The 25,372-nt window shown below is 44.7% G+C and overlaps 1 protein-coding gene across 1 annotated transcript; it reads left to right on the forward strand.

Annotated features, from left to right (window-relative positions):
• The first annotated feature begins 2,249 nt into the window (after nt 1-2,249).
• kat7.L (lysine acetyltransferase 7 L homeolog) lies at nt 2,250-23,036 on the forward strand. Its single transcript, NM_001086526.1, is given in 15 exon segments — nt 2,250-2,349; nt 5,492-5,639; nt 9,431-9,607; nt 10,596-10,835; nt 11,385-11,467; nt 11,609-11,716; nt 14,098-14,196; nt 14,814-14,924; nt 15,650-15,841; nt 16,129-16,218; nt 16,311-16,451; nt 18,418-18,511; nt 19,439-19,585; nt 20,094-20,200; nt 20,815-23,036. Coding segments are annotated over 15 exon segments (1,854 nt in total). The 5' UTR covers nt 2,250-2,334; the 3' UTR covers nt 20,917-23,036.
• Nucleotides 23,037-25,372: the final 2,336 nt, after the last annotated feature.

Below are 25,372 nucleotides of genomic sequence, written 5' to 3' on the forward strand. Positions count from 1 at the left end.
TGAACACACAATGGAAGCAGTTCTGGGTATTATTGTCAGTTGTTACCCTACAACCGGGAAGATACTGCATCGTGGGGGAAAAACATGATGGATTGTACTACTTTTTGGAATTTGTCTCTATTAGTAGAGGCTGAAGATGTTTAGGGGTGACATCAGCCTCCTTTTATTTGAAGTGAGAATCATACCCTGTTGGAAGGTACAAAGACTTTTCTTTGAGGTGTAACCACTTCACAGGTGAAGTTCCCTGGTCAGCACTAGGGATGCACCGAATCCACTATTTGGCTGAATCCCAGAATCCTTCATGAACGATTTGGCCGAATACCGAACCCTAATTTGTATATGCAAATTAGAGGCGGGAAAGGAAACTTCCTTGTTTGGAGTTGAAAAGTCACGTGATTTCCCATCCCACACCTAATTTACATATGCAAATTAGGATTTGGATTTAGTTCGGCCGAATCCTGCTGAAAAGGGCTGAATCCTGGATCCAGTGCATCCCTAGTCAGTGTAATTTGGGTGCCACTTGGGCGGTATTTCAACCTCACCTTGCTCCAGGGTCGGACTGGGGGGCCCACCGGGGCTGCTGTCCAGGGCCCCCCTCCGGACCCACCTGGCCACCACTGCCTCATGTGCTTGTGCGCACTGTATTTTCCGGGCGGCCCTGGCAGGAAGGAGTGTCGCCATATGCGTGCGCTTGTGCGCTGGCGCATGCGTGCACTACGTTTTCCGGGAGCCCGCAGCAGGAATGCGCTTGGAGATTGCAAATCTGGGTGCAGATCTGGGCTGGCGGGGCCCACAAGAGCCAGGGGCCTACCAGGTTTTTTTCCAGTGTCCTGCCGGCCCAGTCTGACCCTGCCTTGCTCCACTGTGGACTTGAAGTCCCAGAATCCATCACTTTACATTAGAACAAGATACACTGTGAGCCTACGGTTGGTTGGAAAATAGTTCTTGCAAATATTATGGTATTATAGTTAGGGATGCACCGATATCCACTATTTTGGATTCGGCCAAACCCCGAATGGCTGCCCCCATGGCTACACAGCAGCTTGTTTATATAAACTATAGTAGTACTTATCTGTTATCTACTGTGTATCCTGTGCTTGAATGGCTGCCCCCATGGCTACACAGCAGCTTGTTTACATAAACTATAGTAGTACTTCGGAACTTCAAGTCAAGCTCTTTTCGTGACTTCGGCAGTTCAAGACTTCGGCTTTTTGACGGTTTAGGACCTCAGAAGAGGCAGCACGGGTTCGCCGCTGCCAAGGTGGACTCGGCTATTTTGAAAAGTCCAGCACAGCGGAGCCTTCCTTCAGGCCTGGGCCCGGTACACTAGAACCCCCTGTGCTCCGCTGATGGCGGCCCTCGTCCTGGTAACAGTTGCCAAGGAAATGGTTGTCAAAGCAATGCCTGCAAAAAAAAAAAGAGCACGGAAGCAGTTGCCCAAAACATTGCCTTTAATCGGGTTGTTAACCTTTAAATAAACCATTAGTATGATGTAGAGGGACCTGGGTTCCGCGTCGACTACTGCACAAAATCTTCAGCCTGTGACCCAGCAGTTCCGGCTTCCGGCGCTGGAATTTATAGACTTGCGCCTACACCTTTTGTGATGTCACTGCGGGTCGGGCGGGTCTATAAATAAGCAGTGAGCCCAGGGGCAGATTGGGAGGAGGCGGGTGCAGGCCGAGAATTTTTCAACCTGCAGAGTCAATTTGCAATTGGTTTTCATTTTTTATTATTTGACTTATTTAGCTTTTTATTCAGCAGCTCTCCAGTTTGCAGTTTCTGCCATCTGGTTGCTAGGGTCCTAACTCCCCTAGCAACCATGCACTGATTGGAATAAGAGACTGGAATATGAATAGGAGAGGCCTGAATAGAAAGAGGAGCAATTAAAAGTAGCAATAATACAACATATGTAGCCTTAGATGGGGTCAGTGACCCATTAGAAAGATTTCAGTTAGTTCTGCCTCTATTCTGAGGTATTTCTAGAGAATAACAACAGAGCAGGGCGAATGACAGGTTCACATTATATATATATAGTTCCGGCAGGTATACGCGCATGGATACACAAGAGGCCAACTGACGGGCTGCGCCGAGAAGAAGCCAAGCGCATGCGCACTGCTACTCCCACGGAGAGACAATAGCAACCCAGAGGTAAGTAGGAGGAGCTCCGGGTCCAGAACGCCCAGAACGAGAAACCTGACTCAAGGGGAGGGGCCGCGCGTGCGCGTGATTCTGCCGTTACCCGGAGACGGCGCAAGAAAAAAATCCATTCTGCGCAAACCGCGAATTCTGCAGTGCCCGGTGGGATCTAAGGGAGAAGGGGGGTTGCTTCAAGCGATGCCCCGGAGGAAGGTGAGACGCACGGGAAATGGAAGCTGCGTAAGGGGTGGGCGTGTTCCCTGCAGTGACGTGCTTTTCTTCTGGCTGCTGCACCGGTACTTATGCTCGTGCAGCCTCTGACTATAGCGCACATCATTACGCCTCTTTATCCTTCAGCTGCCTCCATGTGAGAGCCGCAGTCTAACCAAGGCCTGTTGTGGGTTAACTCGTGAGAGGCGGTGATTGGATGTTTGTATGCCATCCTGTGTTGTGGTTGGTTGAAATGTGCTCTGCGCGGCTTCGGATAGGACGCCGCTTCTGTCTGTCAGGACTAGCGCCTCGCGTGGCGCGAGATTCTCATTGATTCTCCTGGGCGCCAATTACTTGCTGGTCCCGCCTGCCCCTCGTTACTGATTGGCTCGGGTAGTTTTGTAGGGGTTACTATTGGCGCTGCTACAGCCATTCTTTGGATTGGTTAGTGCGTTCATTGCCTTCATTGCCGTTGTTTCTTATTGGCCGCCATATAAATAAGGGCGTGATAAAAACAAAGGAAGTAGTACTGGCAGCATGGACTTATTTCCTGTGTTTTGATTCATCTTTTGAATGAAAGTTGTAGTCTCATTTTTTTTTTTAGGACAAATTACAATTGTACTTTTTTATTGTTCTGAGTTTGTGTTTTTTGTATTCTGTAGCTCCATTTTGGAAATGGGCTGTTGCTGGGTTTTTGTTTACCCCAAAACTTGGATGAGACAGAGGACATGGGGCATCAATAGAGAGACTATAATAACACAACAGTAGCCTCACAGAGCAGCAGGTTATTTTGGTTTCCGGGGTCAGTGACCCCTGACAGCAGGTACCATTTTATGTTAAAAACTGGAAAGAGGAAGACTTGGAAGGCAGAACATTAAAAACTGTAACCAGTTGAAAAGGTTTAGAAGAAATAAATCATTCTGTAACATTCATAAAAGGTTAACGACCCTCTTAAATGTCGCCGCTTCTTGGGGCTCATTTATCAACACGGGGCAAATTTGCCCATGGGCTGTTACCCATAGCAACCAATCGGTGATTTGCTTTTTTAAAGCCAGCTTCAAGTAGGACATTGAATGCAGCAATCTGATTGGTTGCCATGGGTTACAGCCCATGGGAAAATTTGCCCAGTTTTGATAAATGACACTCCCAGAACTTGGATGAGACAGAGGACATGGGGCATCAATAGAGAGACTATAATAACACAACAGTAGCCTCACAGAGCAGCAGATTATTTTTGGTTGCCGGGGTCAGTGACCCTTGACAGCAGGTACCATTTTATGTTAAAAACTGGAAAGAGGAAGACTTGGAAGTCAGAACATTAAATACTATAACCAGTTGAAAAGGTTTAGAAGAAATCAATCATTCTGTAACATTCATAAAAGGTTAACGACCCTCTTAAATGTCGCTGCTTCTTGGGGCTCATTTATCAACACGGGGCAAATTTGCCCATGGGCTGTTACCCATAGCAACCAATCGGTGATTGGCTTTTTAAAGCCAGCTGTAAGTAGGACATTGACTGCAGCAATCTGATTGGTTGCCATGGGTTACAGCCCATGGGTAAATTTGCCCAGTGTTGATAAATGACACTCGCCTACATCCCTTCATTGTGTTTCTCAGTGATCAGACATTAGGGGACCCGGCAGGTTCATCACACTGTCATTTAATAGGCTTTAAGTCAGGAAAATGTGAATAAGAAAGTGCAGACCTTACCCATTATCAGGAATGTATCAGTTCTGCACATAATGTGGGACATTCACTAAGATTCGTTATTGCGCCAGCGTCTACTTCGCCAGGCGTATTTTTGCCAGTGCTACGCAAATTCACTAAAATCCGAAGTTGCTCTCGGGAAGCGTAAGGTTGCGAAGTTGCACTGTCGTTAATTCGCCAAGCAAAGCGAAGTTACGCTAGCGATGCTTAATTTGCATACGGCGCCAAATTGAAGTTACAATGGAGGTATATGTAGCATCACTACACAAGCCTGGGAAACCTTCAAAACATATAATGTTTATTTTGCCCTACACATGTGCCCACTGTATAGTTAAGGTGCCATGAGTTAGGAAATGTAGGGGGGAAGGAGGGGAGCCCCAAAAATTTTTCGATCTTTTTCAGCCTATCACCCATAAAAAATGAAAAAACGCCAGCGTTTTTTGGGACTTTTTTTGAAGCAATCCCTATCTACTCTATTTCACTTCGCCTGGTCTGAGGTGGCGAAGGAAGTCTGGCGTAAAAGGTAGCGTTCAGAACAATTTGGGCGTTGGTGAATTTGCGTAGTTACGTCTGTTGCACAAATTCGCCAGGCGTAAGGGTGCGAAGTAACACTAGCGAATTTACGCCAGCGAATTAATGAAAATGTGCTACGCTGGCGTATTCACGCTAGCGTTAGGCGCTTCGGCGTTTAGTGAATTTGCGCCAATGCCTCTACCAAGTCAGGAATCCCAAATATTCACTGTTTCAGAACCCTCCTGCTGGACAGCGGATCTGACACAGGTTAAAGTCCATTACCTTTGTATGTTCAGATACACAATGAGCTCAAGTATTACTGTCTTTGGTCCGGGGGTCAGACTTGTGTCCTGCCTGAAGGATCTCATGAGCAGATGGATCCGTTTGATGCCCTAAATGTAGTGCAGATAGTAAAGGGTCAACAGCTGAGGAACAGGAATAAACCACAAATTAAGGAATGGGCACCACTGTTCCAATGGCAAGGCATTTGCCGCTGTCCGCTAGTATGGAAGAGTTCTTCCAAATACAGGTATGGGACCTGTTATCCAGAATGCTCGGGACCTGGGGTTTTCTGGATAATGGATCTTTCCATAATTTGGATCTCCATACCTTAAGTCTACTAGAAAATCATATAAACATTAAATAAACCCAATAGGCTGGTTCTGCCTCCAATAAGGATTAATTATATCTTAGTTGGGATCAAGTACAAGTGACTTGTATTATTACACAGAAAACGGAAATTAATTGGAGTCTATGATAGACGGCCTTTTCCTTAATTCAGGGCTTTCTGGATAATGGGTTTCCAGATAACAAATCCTATACCTGTACCCTTATTTTCAGTAGCCCAACCATGGCGGGGATGAGCAACCTCAGCATTAAATGTGAAGCTTCCGTTTGGTTCTAATGAATATCTGTTACATCGTAGAGGAATGCTGGAAGCAGTTCGGATGGGACAGAAGATTCAGATTTCTCTACAGACATGGAACACACAGACAGCTCAGAGAGTGACGGCAACTCCCGGGGTCCTGCTCGAGTCACTCGATCCACTGCAAGACTCAGTCAGAGCTCTCAGGGTGAGTGCACGTTGCATGCGGGGATCCATACAATCAGGGTCGGAATGGGTAACATGTCTGCTTAGGAGAGTTAAAGGGATTCTGTCATGATTTTTATGATGCTTTTATTTCTAAATTACACTGCAAATAATTCACTGTACAATATAAAATGTCATTCCTGAACCAGCAAGTGTATTTAGTTGTAATATTGGTGTGTAGGTGCATCTCAGCTCATTTTGCCTGGTCATGTGATTTCAGAAAGAGCCAGCACTTTAGGATGGAACTGCTTTCTGGCAGGCTGTTGTTTCTCCTACTCAATGTAACTGAATGTGTCTCAGTGGGACCTGGATTTTACTATTGAGTGTTGTTCTTAGATCTACCAGGCACAGGGGCGGAACTACCGGGGGAGCAGGGGGTGCGAGCGGGCCAGGGCCCGCACCCCCTCAGGTCCCCCGGCAGTCCGCCCGCCGCATGTTCCCCGGCCAGTTCCGGGTGTACGGAGGGGGCGGGGCCCGGCTGCGCGTCCTGCGCCAGGGCCCGTCCCCCTCTAGTTCCGTTTCTGACCAGGCAGCTGTTATCTTGTGTTAGGGAGCTGCTATCTGGTTACCTTCCCATTGTTCTGTTGTTAGGCTGCTGGGGGGGGGAAAGGGAGGGGGTTGATTTCACTCCAACTTGCAGTACAGCAGTAAAGAGTGACTGCAGTTTATCAGAGCACAAGTCACATGACTGGGGGTAGCTGGGAAACTGACAATATGTCTAGCCCCATGTCAGATTTCAAAATTGAATATAAAAAAATCTGTTTGCTCCTTTGAGAAATGGATTTCAGTGCAGAATTAGCTATTAACTGATGCGTTAAAAAAAAAAAAATTCTCATGGGTCTTTGCATCAGCGGGCTGGCAACATTTGTTTCAGGAGTTTATGGTTCGTGCAGCCGTTATGTTTGCTGCTGATGCAATTGAAATGTTTCTCCTTCACGAGATTTATTAAATCTACATTTCTTTACTCTTTTTTGCAGGGTTCTCTTAACGGGGTGGTTCACCTTTCAGTTAACTTTAAGTATTTTCTACAATGGCTAATTCTAAGCAACTTTTCAATTGGTTTTCTTTTTTTATAGTTTTGGAATTATTTGCCTTTTTCTTCTGACCCTTTCCAGCTTTGGAATAGGCGTCAGTGACCCCATCTAAAACAAATGCGCTGTAAGGCTACAAATGTATTGTTATTGCTACTTTTTATTTACTTAACGTTCTTCTATTCATATTCCGGTCTCTTATTCAAATCCATGCATGGTTGCTAGGGGAATTTGGACCCTAGCAACCAGATTGCTGAAATTACAAACTGAAGAGCTTCTGAATAAACTCAAAAAACACAAATAATGAAGACCAATTGCAAACTGTCTCAGAATATCACTTTCTACATCATACAAACAGTTAACTCAAAGGTGAACTATCCCTTTAAATCAGAGAATTTTGGTCTGTATTGATCCCTCAGTCTAAAGGCCAATCACTTGGTCTATGCTTTGCTCATAACAAGGTTACAGACTGAGCATTACATTAGTCCTGCTAAGGAATATCGAGAGCAATAAATAGGTTTTTATTCTTAAATCCCACCATTATTGGCTCCCAGGTCTAGAGTGTATTTAGGAGATGTAATTGGATTCTCCACCAACCTTCATCTCGGCCCCTGCCCCAGTTTAGGAATCACTGTTAAACCAATCCTAACCATTGATTGGCTCAGAGGAGGATGAATGTCACTTTTGCTTGTTTACCATTCAACCCTGTGAGATGAACGGGCGATTTTTGGCATCTCAAAAGAGCCATACGAAGTGACACCGTTGTACTGATACCCAAACTGATATTTTGGTAGCGCTCTCTTTGGAACACATTTTTGAAGAATATGATTGGCTGCCTACATTGGCAAGATTTGTGTGCTCATCAGTTCAACCACCTCCCGTCACACCCTAGTTGTCCCGACTGTCGACCCTGTAAACTGATCTAAATTGATACATTTAGTTGATACGTTTCTTATCTTTGTCCCTGCTGAGCAGAATCACTGGGTTTCATTACAGGCAGCTGTTAGACTTGATACAATTGTTGCTAATACTCCAGAGATGAGAAATGGATCAACTCAATGTTGCAAAATGGTAACAGGTAACTGTTTAGGGCAGAGACAAGCTGCAATTTGGGGAGATTAGTCACCCAGCAACAAATCTGCTCTTCTTCGGGGCAACTAATCTCCCCAAACTGCCTTCCCGCCAGCTAGAATGTAAATCGCGGCGGGATGGCAGTTGGAGCGCTTTGTGTGCTCCAATTGCCATCCTGCCAGAGATTTACATTCTAGCTGGCGGGAAGGCAGTTTGGGGAGATTAGTCGCCCCGAAGAAGAGGAGATTAGTCGCCCCAGAGAAGAGATTAGTCGTCCTGAAGAAGAGGAGATTAGTCGCCCCGAAGAAGAGGAGGTTTGTCGCCCCCAAGAAGAGGAGGTTTGTCGCCCCCAAGAAGAGGAGGTTTGTCGCCCCCAAGAAGAGGAGGTTAAGAAGAGGAGATTAGTCGCCCCGAAGAAGAGGAGGTTTGTCGCCCCCAAGAAGAGGAGGTTTGTCGCCCCCAAGAAGAGGAGGTTTGTCGCCCCCAAGAAGAGGAGGTTTGTCGCCCCCAAGAAGAAGAGGAGATTAGTCTCCCCGCAGAAGAAGAGGAGATCTCCCCGCAGAAGAAGAGGAGATTAGTCTCCCCGCAGAAGAAGAGGAGATTAGTCTCCCCGCAGAAGAAGAGGAGATTAGTCTCCCCGCAGAAGAAGAGGAGATTAGTCTCCCCGCAGAAGAAGAGGAGATCTCCCCGCAGAAGAAGAGGAGATTAGTCTCCCCGCAGAAGAAGAGGAGATTAGTCTCCCCGCAGAAGAAGAGGAGATTAGTCTCCCCGCAGAAGAAGAGGAGATTTGTTGCCGGGCGACTAATCTCCCTGAATCGCAGCATGTGTCTCTGCCCTAAGGGTAAGGACACACTGGACGATTTGTCGCCAACGTTTTAAAAAAGTAAATCGCGGCGACAAGACGATCGTCTTTTTTGAACAGACGATTCACAGCGACTATTGGCACAGAGCGATTTGTATCCCATTACTCTGTGTGGTACGTGCTCCACCCAAACCGGAAACGGTTTGTGCTTCCCGCTGTAACCTGCCGTCTTTATGTTCTTGCGTCATTGCGTTCGCATTGTAATTTGAATACAATTGCTGCTACTTATCTGTATGTGTGTGCGTGTCTAGGAGATTTCAGTGCTTTTCTAAGTACATGCTATTTCTGATAAATCGCTCGGAAAAGGGTCTCAGTGCGTTTTGGAGCTACAGGCGATTCACAAACGCGCTGTGGGCACAGGAGCTGGCGTCTTTCATTTGTTTTTGTTCAGAGACAAAACGAGCGATATGTCGCCGCGATTTGCTTTTTAAAAACGTTGGCGACAAATCGTCCAGTGTGTCCTTACCCTAAGAGTCTGCACCTGAATTACGGAGCTGCCAGACTAAACACCAGAGACACGAACTTTAAACTTAGGTTTTGGAAAAACGGAAAGTAATTTAAAAAAGTCTTTATTTCTGGAGAACAATCTGAAAACAATTGAACTGAAACAAAATTGTTTGGAAGGTGAAGAACCCCTTTAGAACCAAACTTTTGTTCATGAGCAAAACATTTAATACCTTCAGTATTTTCTGTCCTTGAAAGATAATTGACTTTTATCAGAGAGGAAAAGATGAGTTTAATTTGGTCACAAACACAGGGCAGGAAAGCACCGGGGTGGCAGCAGTGAAACTTTGGTTTGTGTTAAACCAGATTCCAGCCCAGTGGGCAATCTGCAGTCGTTTGGTGCAGAGGAGCCGGGCTACTCCACTCGGAGGGTGACCCGCAGCCAGCAGCAGCCCACCCCCGTGACTCCGAAAAAGTACCCACTCCGACAGACCCGCTCATCGGGATCAGAAACTGAGCAGGTGGCGGACTTTTGTGACAGAGGTACGGGGGTGCATTAGAGCTGCAAACGCTGCCGGACACACGCTCTCTCTTGCTGTCTCTCTAGTCCTAGTACATGCACGCTGGCTGTCTCTCTAGTACATGCACACTGGCTGTCTCTCTAGTCCTAGTACATGCACACTGGCTGTCTCTCTAGTCCTAGTACATGCACACTGGCTGTCTCTCTAGTCCTAGTACATGCACACTGGGTGTCTCTCTAGTCCTAGTACATGCACACTGGGTGTCTCTCTAGTCCTAGTACATGCACGCTGGCTGTCTCTCTAGTCCTAGTACATGCACACTGGCTGTCTCTCTAGTCCTAGTACATGCACGCTGGCTGGCTGTCTCTCTAGTCCTAGTACATGCACGCTGGCTGGCTGTCTCTCTAGTCCTAGTACATGCACACTGGCTGTCTCTCTAGTCCTAGTACATGCACACTGGGTGTCTCTCTAGTCCTAGTACATGCACGCTGGCTGTCTCTCTAGTCCTAGTACATGCACACTGGGTGTCTCTCTATTCCTAGTACATGCACGCTGGCTGTCTCTCTAGTCCTAGTACATGCACGCTGGCTGGCTGTCTCTCTAGTCCTAGTACATGCACGCTGGCTGGCTGTCTCTCTAGTCCTAGTACATGCACACTGGCTGTCTCTCTAGTCCTAGTACATGCACGCTGGCTGGCTGTCTCTCTAGTCCTAGTACATGCACGCTGGCTGGCTGTCTCTCTAGTCCTAGTACATGCACACTGGCTGTCTCTCTAGTCCTAGTACATGCACACTGGCTGTCTCTCTAGTCCTAGTACATGCACGCTGGCTGTCTCTCTAGTCCTAGTACATGCACGCTGGCTGTCTCTCTAGTCCTAGTACATGCACGCTGGCTGTCTCTCTAGTCCTAGTACATGCACGCTGGCTGTCTCTCTAGCTTGTACGCCTGTAGAGTAGATCTCTCTGCGTGTGTCACAAACCACCATACAAAGTTTTCTATTTCTGCTGCAGATGCCAAAATCACGGGGGATCACGACGAGTCGCCTCCTCGCACTCCAACAGGGAATGCCCCGTCTTCTGAGTCTGACATTGACATTTCCAGCCCCAACGTGTCTCACGACGAGAGCGTTGCCAAGGACATGTCCCTCAAGGACTCTGAAAGTGACCTCTCCCACAGGCCTAAACGCAGACGCTTTCACGAGAGCTACAACTTTAACATGAAGTGCCCCACTCCCGGATGCAACTCATTGGGTAACGTATTCAACCTTGCGCCCATACTTTCTTTCCTCTTTGTCTTTTGAAATTTAAAGGGTGGTTCACCTTTAAGGGGCATATTTATGAAGGGTCGAATTTTGAATTTGAAAAACTTCAAAAAGACCAACCGAAAGTAAGTTGAAGTTTTTTGGCCGAATAGGTCCGTTTTCGACCAAATTCGAATCGTACGAATCTAAGTAACCGCATTCAATCGAATCAAAGTTTTTCCCCCCCAAAAAAACTTTGATTTTTCAAAGTCCACCAATTGACTCTGAATAGGTTCTAGGAGGTCCCCCATAGGCTAATACAGAAATTCGCCAGGTTTTAGATGGCGAATGGTCGAAGTTGATTTTTAAAGGGACCATGTCAATTTTCACATTTTTTTCCAATTTGAATCGAATTTGGACTATTCCCTAGTCGAGGTACACAGAAATTTTTTTTCATTCGAAAATTCACCTCGAGCTTTGATACATCTGCCCCTAAGTGTTAGGCTGACCTGTGCCCTTTCACAAGATAAAGAAGATTTGTTCCTGTTCATTTCACCAGGTCACCTGACTGGGAAACATGAGAGGCACTTCTCCATTTCGGGGTGCCCTCTGTACCACAACCTGTCTGCAGATGAATGCAAGGTAAGTGCATGTTTAGTCTTGCACCCCATTAGTCACAGCACTGTATGTGCACACTGAGGGGGTTTTCGTGTTCTTGTACTGTGTTGTTGTTGTTCCTCGAGGAGATTGGTCTGACCCATCCATGATTGCTTACATTTACAGAATTGTGATGAATTTCAGGTAAGAGCACAGAGCCGAGATAAGCAGGTGGATGAGCGGATGCTTTCACATAGACAGGATGAAAATAACAGGCATTCTACCAGACACCAGGTAATCCCAGCCTTAGTGCTAGGCTTCAATTGCTTAAAGAGCCCTACACCCAATTTGTGTGCAACTTTCCAATATACATTGAATATTTGCAGTGCTTCTAAATTTGTTGAACAAGGGATCTGTTGCTGGTCACTTTATTTGGACTCCTAGGACACTGTTACAAGCCGGTCAAGTGAGAACACTTAAAGGAGAAGGAAAGCTACCAAGGCAGTTTATTGCCAATTAATTAGCCTCAACAGTGCAAGCTAAAACACTTGAATGCTTGACCATACCTGAGTAAACAGCTCTAAACACTGTCTGTGTTTGTTTAGGATACAGCTGCCATATTAGCTTGGTGTGACATCACTTCCTGCCTGAGTCTCTCCCTGCTCACTCATAGCTCTGGGCTCAGATTACAGCAGGGAGGGGAGGAGGAGCAAACTGAGCATGCTCAAGCCCTAGCCCTGGAGGTTTAAGCTGAAAACAGTTAGTCTGATACAGAAGCCCATGAGTACACAATAGAAGGAAAGAAATGTGCTGTTTCTTTTGACAGAGGACTCAGAGCAGCATTACTTTGAGGGTTTACTGGTGTATTTATATAGATCTTTCTGATAAAACTTACTTAATTTTAGCCTTTCCTTCTCCTTTAACACACTCTGGACCCAGAGAACAGAAACGTGTAAACAAGTACTGCTTTTAAATGCAATTACAGATCACGTTAAAGGGAATGTTCACCATGCAACACTTTTTTTTTTCAGTTGAGTTAGTTTGAAATAGTTCACCAGAGATAAAGTCTTTTTCCATTTACTTTATATTTCCTAGGAGTGACCGTTCTAATATTGAAGTGTATATCAAATTTTTCACTTTTGTGAAGCAGCTCTTCGAAGGGGGGGGGGGGGGGGGTCGCCGGCCCTCTAAATTGGTACATTTGGTTGATACATTTCTTATCCTTGTCCCTGCTGAGCAGAATCTCTGAGTTTCATTACAGGCAGCAGAATTGATACAATAGTTACTAATACTCCACAGATACTGCTGAGAAATGTGTCCACTAAATTTTGCAAAAATGTAACGGTTTAGAGTCTGCGCTGGTGAAGTGCGGATTAGGCTTTTCCCGTCCCGACCCGCACCTTCCCTCCCACCACCTGAGCCCGACTTCCGGCTCTCATTTATAGACCTGCGCCCATCCACACCGCGCGTCTATATAAATTCAACCCGCAAGTCGGCATTTGGAAGGTCGCAGGTGGGGAGAGCAGTAAAAAGTAGGGATGCACAACATCCACTATTTTGGATTCGGCCGAACCCCCGAATCCTTTGTGAAAGGTTCGGCCGAACCTGAATTTGCATGTGCAAATTAGGGATGGGAAGGGGAAAACATTTTTTACTTCCTTGTTTTGTGACATAAAGTCGCACGATTCCCCTCCCCTAATTTGCATATGCGGATTCGGTTCGACCGGGCAGAAGGATTCGTCCAAATCGGAATCCTGCTGAAAAAGGCCGAATCCTGGATTCGATGCATCCCTAGTAAGAAGTCCTTAACCCGCCCGCGACCCAGAAAGGAGCATCGAGGTCTGCCCAATCACTAGTCTGTGCCTGAATTACTGAGCTGCCAGACTCAAGCACCAGAGGCGCAAACATTCAACTTTACACTTAGATTTTGTAAAAAATGGAAAGTAATTGAAAAGTAGTCTTTATTTCTAGAGAACAATCTGAAAATAACTCAGCTGAAAAACTGTTTGGAAGGTGAACAACCCCTTTAAGCCCATTGAATGTATATTAGAAAATAGATTTTTTTTCCACCATGTAAAAACAAATCATTTTTGGCTGCAAGACTCCTTTAAGTTTGATACAGCCGTTGTTTGAGTATTAAAAAAACTAAAGTAAAAATGCTCAGAGCCCTCTTGAAAAATTTCCATTATTTTTATTTCTAGTATTCATGATATCAGGGGCGTAACTATAGAGGAAGCAGACCCTGCGGTTGCAGGGGGGCCCAGGAGTGTAGGGGGCCCAGTGAGACCCTAATTAATTAGCAATTTTAATATATCTTGGTAAAATAGGCCAACTTATAAATATTGTGGGGCCCTAAATTGAATTTGCTATGGGGCCCAGTAACAACTAGTTACGCCACTGCATGATATATTATGATATTCGCAATTTTTACACTACTGTAAAGCTGAATTTGAAACTGCTGCTAGTCATTTCTTCTGACCGGCCTGAGAAATTTCAGAAGAAGAGGAAAGTCTTAGAAAAGAATGGAGAAATGCAAGAGGATTCTTTCCTGTTCTTTTTCTAATCAAAACAACATTCAAAGAGTTTCCTCTTCCGAAACGTTTCATTTAAAAGCTTTGCTTAAAATATACAATTCTGATGTTCGGTGGCTGAACCTGCCGTGTTGTCTCTTTCAGGCTCCCACAGAACGTCAGCTGAGGTACAAGGAAAAGGTCACCGAGCTGAGAAAAAAGCGCAACTCTGGCCTGACTAAGGAGCAGAAAGAGAAGTACATGGTATGATAAATTGAATCCAACTCCCCGAGTTGGAACAACCAACCACAGTAGGAGTTACAGGAGTTGCTGCTCTTCTGGTTTACACTGCCTTCTGATAATGCTCACAACAAATTAGGCTCCATAGTGCCACTACTCTTTACTAGGGATGCACCGAATCCACTATTTTGGATTCTGACAAATCCTTTATGAAAGATTCTGCCGAATACTGAATCCGAAACTGCATATGCAAATTAGGGTTGGGAAGGGGAAAACAGTTTTACTTCCTTGTTTTGTGACAAAAGTCACGCTATTTCCCTTTCTGCCCCTAATTTGCATATTCAAATTAGGATTTGGATTAGGTTCGGCCGTGCAGAAGGATTCGCCCGAATCCTGCTGAATCCTGAACCGAATCCTGGATTCAGTGCATCCCTACTCTTTACTAATGATATGAGAGGCTGAAACAGCCCAGGAGCAGCGGAGTTTAGACTAGAAGGATCTGAATCTTATTGAAACTGTCATTTTTCTTGCAGCCATTATTGATAGGCTTTATATCCTGAAATATTTCTGGCCTCCATGTTTATTTTAACCTGAGGCCTGCACCACCAAGTGGTGATCTAGTTCTTCATACTTCCTTGCAGGAGCACAGACAGACCCATGGAGACACAAGGGAACCTCTCTTAGAAAACTTGACCAGCGAGTATGACCTGGAGCTATTTCGAAGGGCTCAAGCCAGAGCGTCCGATGACCTGGTAAGAAATGCAACTCTGATTATTTTATAATATTTATATTTTGTTTACGCACAAAAGAAATCAACCCTCCTTCAGCAGCAGGTATGTTTGTGCTTTATTTTTCAGGAAAGCAACCCATACACAGTCAAGTAATGGTTTTTAAAGGGATTCTGTCATGAATTTTATGATGTAGTTTTTATTTCTAAATTACACTGCAAATAATTCACCTTACTATATAAAATGTCATTCCTGAACTGCCAAGTGTATTTTTTTTAGTTGTAATATTGGTGTATAGGTGCATCTCGGGTCATTTTGCCTGGTCATGTGCTTTCAGAAAGAGCCAGCACTTTAGGATGGAACTGCTTTCTGGCAGGCTGTTGTTTCTCCTACTCAATGTAACTGAATGTGTCTCAGTGGGACCTGGATTTTACTATTGAGTGCTGTTCTTCGATCTACCAGGCAGCTGATATCTTGTGGTAGGGAGCTGTTATCTGGTTACCTCCTCATTGTTCTGTTGTTAGGCTGCTGGGAGGGAAAGGGAAGGGTAATATCACTCCAACCTGCAGTAAAGAGTGACTGATGACCATGACTGGGGGCAGCTGGGAAACTGACAATATGTCTAGCCCCATGTCAGATTTCAAAATTAACTATAAAAAAATCTGTTTGCTCTTTTAAGAAAAAGATTCCAGTGCAGAATTCTGCTGGAGCAGCACTATTAACTGATGCTTTCTGTTCTCTGTATTTAGGAGAAGCTGAGACTTCAGGGCCAGATCACGGAAGGAAGCAACATGATTAAAACGATCCTCTTTGGTCGGTATGAACTAGACACGTGGTATCACTCTCCTTACCCCGAGGAGTACGCCCGTCTGGGACGACTGTACATGTGCGAATTCTGCCTGAAGTACATGAAGAGCCAGACGATCCTCCGCAGACACATGGTGAGTCAACGCATTTGGGCGCCGTTCCATTTAATAAATGTAAAACTTGTAGGACACAAGTCAGTGTGCAGTTTAGTGCAGGTATGCGCATGTTGCCCGGCTGCAGGAAAGGCATCGGAAGTAGCACTGCAAATACGTCTGCTATTCACATAAAGTAAAACATGAAACATCTTTAATAAATGCAGCCGCCTCCAATCTCGTGTTCCTAAGCTCAAATCGACAACTTTATTTCCAGTGAGACCCTTTAAATGTTTAACCTTCCTGCCGCCATGTCCATCTCCTGCCAGGCTAAATGTGTTTGGAAGCATCCCCCAGGCGACGAGATCTACCGTAAAAGCTCCATCTCTGTCTTTGAGGTCGACGGAAAAAAGAATAAGGTAACGTTTTTGAAATCTTTCTTTTAAATGCGCAATACTCCGTTGTTTATTGGAAGATTATTATTATTATCACATTCACTTTGCGATTACAGATATACTGCCAGAATCTGTGCCTTCTCGCTAAACTGTTCCTGGACCATAAAACACTCTACTACGACGTGGAACCATTCCTCTTCTACGTCATGACTGAGGCAGACAACGCTGGCTGTCACCTCATCGGCTACTTTTCCAAGGTATCCCATTAAAAGCTTGTTGGGTCACACAATAAAACAAAGATGGGTGGAATAAATGCGCTTGAATGTAATTTGCTCCATGTGTAGCCAAATTAAAGCTAAATTAAAGGGGAAGGAAACCTAGTCGGCGCAAACCCCCCCTCCCGTGTGTTGCCCACCCTCCCTCCTCCCCCCTGGCCTACCCGTCCCGCTGGGCAAATGCCCCTAACTTGTTACTTACCCTTCTGCGCAGGTCCAGTCCACGGAGTTCACAGACGACATCTTCTTCCACGCGATCTTCTTCCTGCTGTGAACGGCGCATGCGCAGTAGGATCATTTCGCCGGTACGATCTTCTGCACATGCGCCAAAACGCCGTTCACAGCAGGAAGAAGATCGCGTGGAAGAAGATGTCGTCGGTGAACTCCCTGGACTGGACCTGCGCAGAAGGGTAAGTAACAAGTTAGGGGCATTTGCCCAGCGGGACGGGTAGGCCAGGGGAGAGGAGGGAGGGTGGGCAACAAACGGGAGGGGGGGTGGGGGTTTGCGCCAACTAGGTTTCCTTCCCCTTTAAAGGTAAGGCTCCGCTTTTGCTCAAGCTGTAGGTCCTGCCGTTTGCTGCTGTCACAGGGTTATACAGAGCGACTGCTTGCTGCTCACCTGATCCAGTTGGAGCCAGTGGAGCACTTAGATCAGGCATGTTCAAACTCTGGCCCGCGGGCCAATTGCGGCCTGTTTTCAATTTTAGACTGGTCCGCAGCCTTAAACAAAGATTCGCCCATTCAAGGGCAGACCCGGATAAAAATTGGCACGCAACTGGCCAGCCGGAGCCAGGAGTTGGTCGATGAGCTGTGCATTCTATCTTCTTGCTGCACGCAGTGATGTAATCGCACGTTATCGTGGGTTCATGACATCACTGGATTCACTGGTTTAGGCGATATTTCTCGCTGGAGGCCTCAATTCCACCCATGTGCCTTCTGATTTTTCTTGCGAATACCCATCAGCATGGCCACCCACTCATTCCCCCCAGGCAAAATGTTTATATAATATGCTTCAACATATCGGTCAGAAAATATAATCGACTTTATCGGAGGGCTCCCTTCTGAACGGACCGTCAGGCTGGGTCTCACTGAGTAAAATAGAATATAGAAATGAAAGGAATAATAAAATATAGCCTAAATGAGAAAACAATAAAAGTTTTAAACTAGTACATGGATGAAAAAAATGAGGAGTAACGGGAAAAAAGAAAAAAATGGGAAAAAAAAGTGGAGGGACAAGAAAATATAATATAAAAATATGATAAGGTATATGTCCAATCAACATGCTTAATTTACAAAAAAGTTGCATTTGTAATACAGGTACGGGAACTGCTTTAAAGGATGCTCGGTAAAGGGGTTTCCAGCTAAGGGATCTTTCTGTAAATTGGATCTTCATACCTAATGGTTCAAAGAATGTCAGGCTGAATGGTCGGCCTCCACACACTTTCATCTTGCCAAATCTGGCCCTTGTTGCAAAAAGTTTGGACACCCCTGACCTAGATGATACTGGGCCCCACAGCAAGTTAACTTTAGGGCCCCCAACATGAAATTGCTTATGGGGCCCCTATACTGTTTGCCTCCCTTCTGCTTCCTCTGTTTTTTACGCCCTGGTTGGAGCCATGCATTTTTAAGGAAAATTAAATACAGTTCCTTAATTGTGAATATGGTATATTTATCTGTATTTAGGATTTTGAAAGCGGAAGCTTTGCTCAGATCTAATTGTTTAGTAGCAGATCTTTCATCCATGTCTCAGCAAGCAGTATGACTGCTCCTTCCTACACAATATCAGAATACATATATATATATATATATATATATATATATATATATATATATACTGATGTATTACCTTCCATCTCTCGTTGCTAGTAATTATGCAAGATTAACAGAAATGAGATTATTTCATTAATTTGTATCTATTAAATGTATTGTCATAATTTTTTACTTCTAGGAGAAGAACTCGTTCCTGAACTACAATGTGTCTTGTATCCTGACAATGCCACAGTACATGAGACAGGGTTATGGCAAGATGCTCATAGACTTCAGTAAGTATTGTGTCTGCGTGTGCGTTGTGTTTATTTGCCGTCGCTTTAGACTTGCACCATAAAGTGCGTGGTTCACCATCCAACGTTTTTTCCAATTAATTTGTTTTCTATTTCTGACCGTTTTTCTAATATTTAAGTATAAAGTTTCCTTTTCACTAGCGATGGGCGAATTTCTCCCGTTTCACTTTGACGTACAATTTGTGAATTTCCTGCGAAATTTTCGAAACAACAAAAAATGAGAGAAACTCGAATTTTGACGCCAATTTTGACGCTGGTGTTAAAGTCAATGAGCGTCCGAATAGTGTTCGGTTTTGACGCGAGCAACTTCTCCAACGCAAGTCCAAATTTTCTAGTCGCCGGTGAATTTTCTCTGTAAAAAACGGAAATTCGCTGTGTTTTTATTCGCCCATCACTACATATCAGATTCTAAAGCAGCTGTGGGGGGGTCGCCGACCCTGTAAACTGATCTAAATTGATACATTTAGTTGATCCATTTGTTATCTTTGTCCCTGCTGAGCAGAATCACTGAGTTTCATTACAGGCAACTGTTAGACTTGATACAATAGTTACTGATACTCCAGAGATGAGAAATGGATCAACTCATTGTAGCAACTAAATGTTGGCAAATTGTAACAGTTCAGAGTCAGCACTTGAATTACTGAGCTGCCAGACTCAACACTCACATTCAACTTTACACTTAGATTTTGAAAAAAAGGTAAAAAAAAATGGAGACATCCGTATTCTGATTCAGCTGAGCTTTATGTACCCAGTGCTCTGTCTGTTACATTCTGCATAAGACCCCCAGTTGATTCCCTCCGATACCCCACGTCTGAAGCTTCATTCACAAGCTGCTAATCTCTTTTTCACATATATAGATTGTTAGATATTCAGCAGCTAATCTCCATCGTGCCTCTTCTCTTCCCGCAGGTTACCTGCTGTCTAAGGTGGAAGACAAAGTGGGCTCACCAGAGCGCCCTCTCTCAGACCTGGGTCTCATCAGCTACCGCAGCTACTGGAAAGAAGTGCTGCTCCGCTACTTGCACAATTTTCAAGGCAAAGAGATTTCCATCAAAGGTGGGTTCTGCTGACCTGCTGCGTTTGTGTTGCTGCAGAGCGAGAGATTGCCCAGAGGCTTCAGCAGTCACTTGCTGGGATTTCACTTATTTCTGTAAAGTCTCTCCTCCACCACTGACTTTATACCATAACCTGTAACTGCTGTTAAAGGGATCCTGTCATCGGAAAACATCAGTTAATAGTGCTACTCCAGCAGAATTCTGTCCTGAAATCCATTTCTCAAAAGAGCAAACTGATTTTTTTATATTCAATTTTGAAATCTGACATGGGGCTAGACATATTGTCAATTTCCCAGCTGCCCCCAGTCATGTGACTTGTGCCTGCACTTTAGGAGAGAAATGCTTTCTGGCAGGCTGCTTTTTTTCCTTCTCAATGTATGTATGTATGTTTATATCATCAGGGTTTGTGCTTTGTTTTTACCTATGATTTTAATCCCATAAAAATTCCATTATAGTTATTTTTCTATGCCAGTTTAGTTTATAATTAAAGGAATCGTTTCCTTCTCCAGAGATCAGCCAGGAGACGGCGGTGAATCCGGTGGATATAGTCAGCACGTTGCAGGCCCTACAGATGCTCAAGTACTGGAAGGGGAAGCACTTGGTGTTAAAGAGACAGGTAACACTATTCCCTTCACTGATTAGATTCTAATACTCAATATAATACCTTGGATAACTGATGAAACCAAATCCTTAAAGGAGCGGTTGATCTTTGTCAACTTTTACTAGGTTATAGAATGGCTAATTCTAAGCAACTTTTCAATTGCCTTTCTTTTTTTATAGTTTTATAATTATGTGCCTTCTTCTTCTGACTCTTTCCAGCTTTCAAATGGGGGTCACTGACCCCATCTAAAAACAATTGCTCTATAAGGCTACAAATTTATTGCTACTTTTTATTACTCCTCTTTCTATTCAGGCCTCTCCTATTCATTTTCCAGTCTCTTATTTAAATCAGTGCATGGTTGCTAGGGGAATTTGGTCCCTAGCAACTAGATGGCTGAAATTGCAAACTGCTAAACAAAAAGTATAAATAATAAAACCAATTGCAAATTGTCTCAGAATATCCCTCTCTTACTTTAAAGCAATCCTGGTTCTTGACTTTACATAGAGAATGAACAATATCACAGCCGCTCATAGATACCAGAAACTACATTTCCTATTTGTTTTGTAATTTCTTATGGAAATACTAGTGTAGATTGTTACATACTAATCTATTTATTGTAATCCATACAGGATCTGATCGATGAATGGGCATCCAAGGACGCCAAGAGAACCAACAGCAATAAAGCAATGGACCCCGGCTGTCTAAAATGGACGCCTCCTAAAGGAACTTAAATCCATTGTTGCCATGCCACTCTCCCCTTGGTTACCATTCTCCCGTCTGTTACTTGTGCACACTCTCTAGGGACGGACGGAAGATCCACTGTTACTCGCTGCATCGTAAGCATTTGTGTATCACGTAGGGGCATTGCTCTGTCGTTTCCCTGCTTATCATATTGGTAATTTGCTCCACATTGGATGCCTTCCACTTCTCCTTATACTCCAGCATCACCCCACGCTGGCATAGCAACTTACTTTACACCTCTGCCGCCCTTGTTGCCAACGGTAACTGCTCTGTGTGTGACTTTAGGGTCAGGGCACGTTTAGATTCCGGGCCAGCGACAAATCTCCTCTTCATTGGGGCAACTAATCTCCCCAAACTGCCTCCCGTCGGCTAGAATGTAAATCGCCGTGGGATGGCACTCGGAGCACTTCCTTTTCTGAATTACTTTGGGCGACTTCGGAAAACGAAGTGAAACCTCAGGCGACTTTGGAAAACGAAGTGAAACTTCAGGCGACTTTGGAAAACGAAGTGAAACTTCAGGCGACTTTGGAAAACGAAGTGAAACTTCAGGCGACTTTGGAAAACGAAGTGAAACTTCAGGCGACTTTGGAAAACGAAGTGAAACTTCAGGCGACTTTGGAAAACGAAATGAAACTTCAGGCGACTTTGGAAAACGAAGTGAAACTTCAGGCGACTTTGGAAAACGAAGAGAAACTTCAGGCGACTTTGGAAAACGAAGTGAAACTTCAGGCGACTTTGGAAAAACGAAATGAAACTTCAGGCGACTTTGGAAAACGAAGTGAAACTTCAGGCGACTTTGGAAAACGAAGTGAAACTTCAGGCGACTTTGGAAAACGAAGTGAAACTTCAGGCGGCTTTGGAAAACGAAGTGAAACTTCAGGCGACTTTGGAAAACGAAGTGAAACCTCAGGCGACTTTGGAAAACGAAGAGAAACTTCAGGCGACTTTGGAAAACGAAGTGAAACCTCAGGCGACTTTGGAAAACGAAGTGAAACTTCAGGCGACTTTGGAAAACGAAGTGAAACTTCAGGCGACTTTGGAAAACGAAGCGCTCCGAGTGCCATCCCACTGATGACTTGCGTTCTAGCCGACGGGAGGCAGTTCGGGGACATTAGTCGCCCGAAGAGGAGGAGATTTGTTGCCGGGCCCAAATCTGAGCGTGACTCTGTCCTAAGGGAAACTTGTATTAAAGGGGTTGTTCACCTTCCAACACTTTTTTTTCAGTTCAGTTGGTTTCAGACAATTCACCAGAAAGAAAGACTTTTTCCAATTACTTTCTATTTTCTGTGTGTCACTGTTTTTGTAATATTGAAGTGTAAAGTTTCATTTTTCACCTTAAAGCAGCTCTGGGAAGGAGGTCGTCGACCCTGTAAACTGATCTAAATTGATACATTTAGTTGATCCATTTCTTATCTTTGTCCCTGCTGAGCAGAATCACTGAGTTTCATTACAGGCAGCTGTTAGACTTGATACAATAGTTACTGATACTCCTGAGATGCTGCTGAGAAATGTAGAACAGTTTACAGGGTCGGCGACCCACCTCCCAGAGCCGCTTGTAAACAGTTCAGAATCTGCACCTGAATTACTGAGCTGCCAGACTGAAACACCAGAGACACCAACATTCAACTTTACACTTAGATTTTGAAAAAAAACAATAAAAAATAAATAATGGAAAGTAATTGAAAAAACCTCTTAATTTCCGACAGTGAAAACGATAGAACTGAAAAAGTTTGGAAGGCGAACAACCCCCTTTAAAGGGATTCTGTCGTGGTTTTAATCGTTTTATTACTAATAAGTTACACAGAGTACATTGCAAATAGTTATACCGAGAGATGGGGGGTAGGGAGGTAAGAAAATGGCCAGTCTTGTTCACTGTTAAATGGAAACTGTTTTCCCACAGCAGAATCCCTTTAAATCTCTTATCTGGGGGGGGCACAGCACTCTTTGGTTTAACCCTTTTACTTCCGGATAGTAAATGCACAAATGCTTCTGGTTGTAAGAGTTTTGTTGTACAGCTGCACCGTGGATTATTTTTGTTTTTTATTTTCTTTTGTTATTTGTCTGACCTCTTGCAAATCTATTAAACAGGGGTGATGTTTCTAACCTGAAACCCTTGTTACATTTCTTTATACATTTTACCCTTGTTGTTCTATGGGACTGAGGTACTGGCATCTCCCCTTCTACTACTGCCCTACTACTGTCCCACAGTCACACTCCCTTCCCAGAGACTATTATCCACTGTTACTATAGACACATCTCTCCCTACTATACCTGCTATCCCACAGTCACACTCCCTTCCCAGAGACTATTATCCACTGTTACTATAGACACCATCTCTCCCTACTATACCTGCTATCCCACAGTCACACTCCCTTCCCAGAGACTATTATCCACTGTTACTATAGGCACCATCTCTCCCTACTATACCTGCTATCCCACAGTCACACTCCCTTCCCAGAGACTATTATCCACTGTTACTATAGACACCATCTCTCCCTACTATACCTGTTATCCCACAGTCACACTCCCTTCCCAGAGACTATTATCCACTGTTACTATAGGCACCATCTCTCCCTACTATACCTGCTATCCCACAGTCACACTCCCTTCCCAGAGACTATTATCCACTGTTACTATAGGCACCATCTCTCCCTACTATACCTGCTATCCCACAGTCACACTCCCTTCCCAGAGACTATTATCCACTGTTACTATAGGCACCATCTCTCCCTACTATACCTGTTATCCCACAGTCACACTCCCTTCCCAGAGACTATTATCCACTGTTACTATAGACACATCTCTCCCTACTATACCTGCTATCCCACAGTCACACTCCCTTCCCAGAGACTATTATCCACTGTTACTATAGGCACCATCTCTCCCTACTATACCTGCTATCCCACAGTCACACTCCCTTCCCAGAGACTATTATCTACTGTTACTATAGGCACCATCTCTCCCTACTATACCTGCTATCCCACAGTCACACTCCCTTCCCAGAGACTATTATCCACTGTTACTATAGACACATCTCTCCCTACTATACTGCTATCCCACAGTCACACTCCCTTCCCAGAGACTATTATCCACTGTTACTATAGGCACCATCTCTCCCCTACTATACCTGCTATCCCACAGTCACACTCCCTTCCCAGAGACTATTATCCACTGTTACTATAGACACCATCTCTCCCTACTATACCTGCTATCCCACAGTCACACTCCCTTCCCAGAGACTATTATCTACTGTTACTATAGGCACCATCTCTCCCTACTATACCTGCTATCCCACAGTCACACTCCCTTCCCAGAGACTATTATCTACTGTTACTATAGGCACCATCTCTCCCTACTATACCTGCTATCCCACAGTAACACTCCCTTCCCAGAGACTATTATCCACTGTTACTATAGACACCATCTCTCCCTACTATACCTGCTATCCCACAGTCACACTCCCTTCCCAGAGACTATTATCCACTGTTACTATAGACACCATCTCTCCCTACTATACCTGCTATCCCACAGTCACACTCCCTTCCCAGAGACTATTATCCACTGTTACTATAGACACCATCTCTCCCTACTATACCTGCTATCCCACAGTCACACTCCCTTCCCAGAGACTATTATCCACTGTTACTATAGACACCATCTCTCCCTACTATACCTGCTATCCCACAGTCACACTCCCTTCCCAGAGACTATTATCCACTGTTACTATAGGCACCATCTCTCCCTACTATACCTGTTATCCCACAGTCACACTCCCTTCCCAGAGACTATTATCCACTGTTATACTATAGACACCATCTCTCACTACTATACCTGCTATCCCACAGTCACACTCCCTTCCCAGAGACTATTATCCACTGTTACTATAGGCACCATCTCTCCCTACTATACCTGCTATCCCACAGTCACACTCCCTTCCCAGAGACTATTATCCCACTGTTACTATAGACACCATCTCTCCCTACTATACCTGCTATCCCACAGTCACACTCCCTTCCCAGAGACTATTATCCACTGTTACTATAGACACATCTCTCCCTACTATACCTGCTATCCCACAGTCACACTCCCTTCCCAGAGACTATTATCCACTGTTACTATAGGCACCATCTCTCCCTACTATACCTGTTATCCCACAGTCACACTCCCTTCCCAGAGACTATTATCCACTGTTACTATAGACACATCTCTCCCTACTATACCTGCTATCCCACAGTCACACTCCCTTCCCAGAGACTATTATCCACTGTTACTATAGACACATCTCTCCCTACTATACCTGCTATCCCACAGTCACACTCCCTTCCCAGAGACTATTATCCACTGTTACTATAGGCACCATCTCTCCCTACTATACCTGCTATCCCACAGTCACACTCCCTTCCCAGAGACTATTATCCACTGTTACTATAGACACCATCTCTCCCT

The sequence above is a fragment of the Xenopus laevis genome, chromosome 9_10L (genome assembly GCF_017654675.1).
Source record: "Xenopus laevis strain J_2021 chromosome 9_10L, Xenopus_laevis_v10.1, whole genome shotgun sequence".
In the NCBI taxonomy this organism is placed as follows: Eukaryota; Metazoa; Chordata; class Amphibia; order Anura; family Pipidae; genus Xenopus; species Xenopus laevis.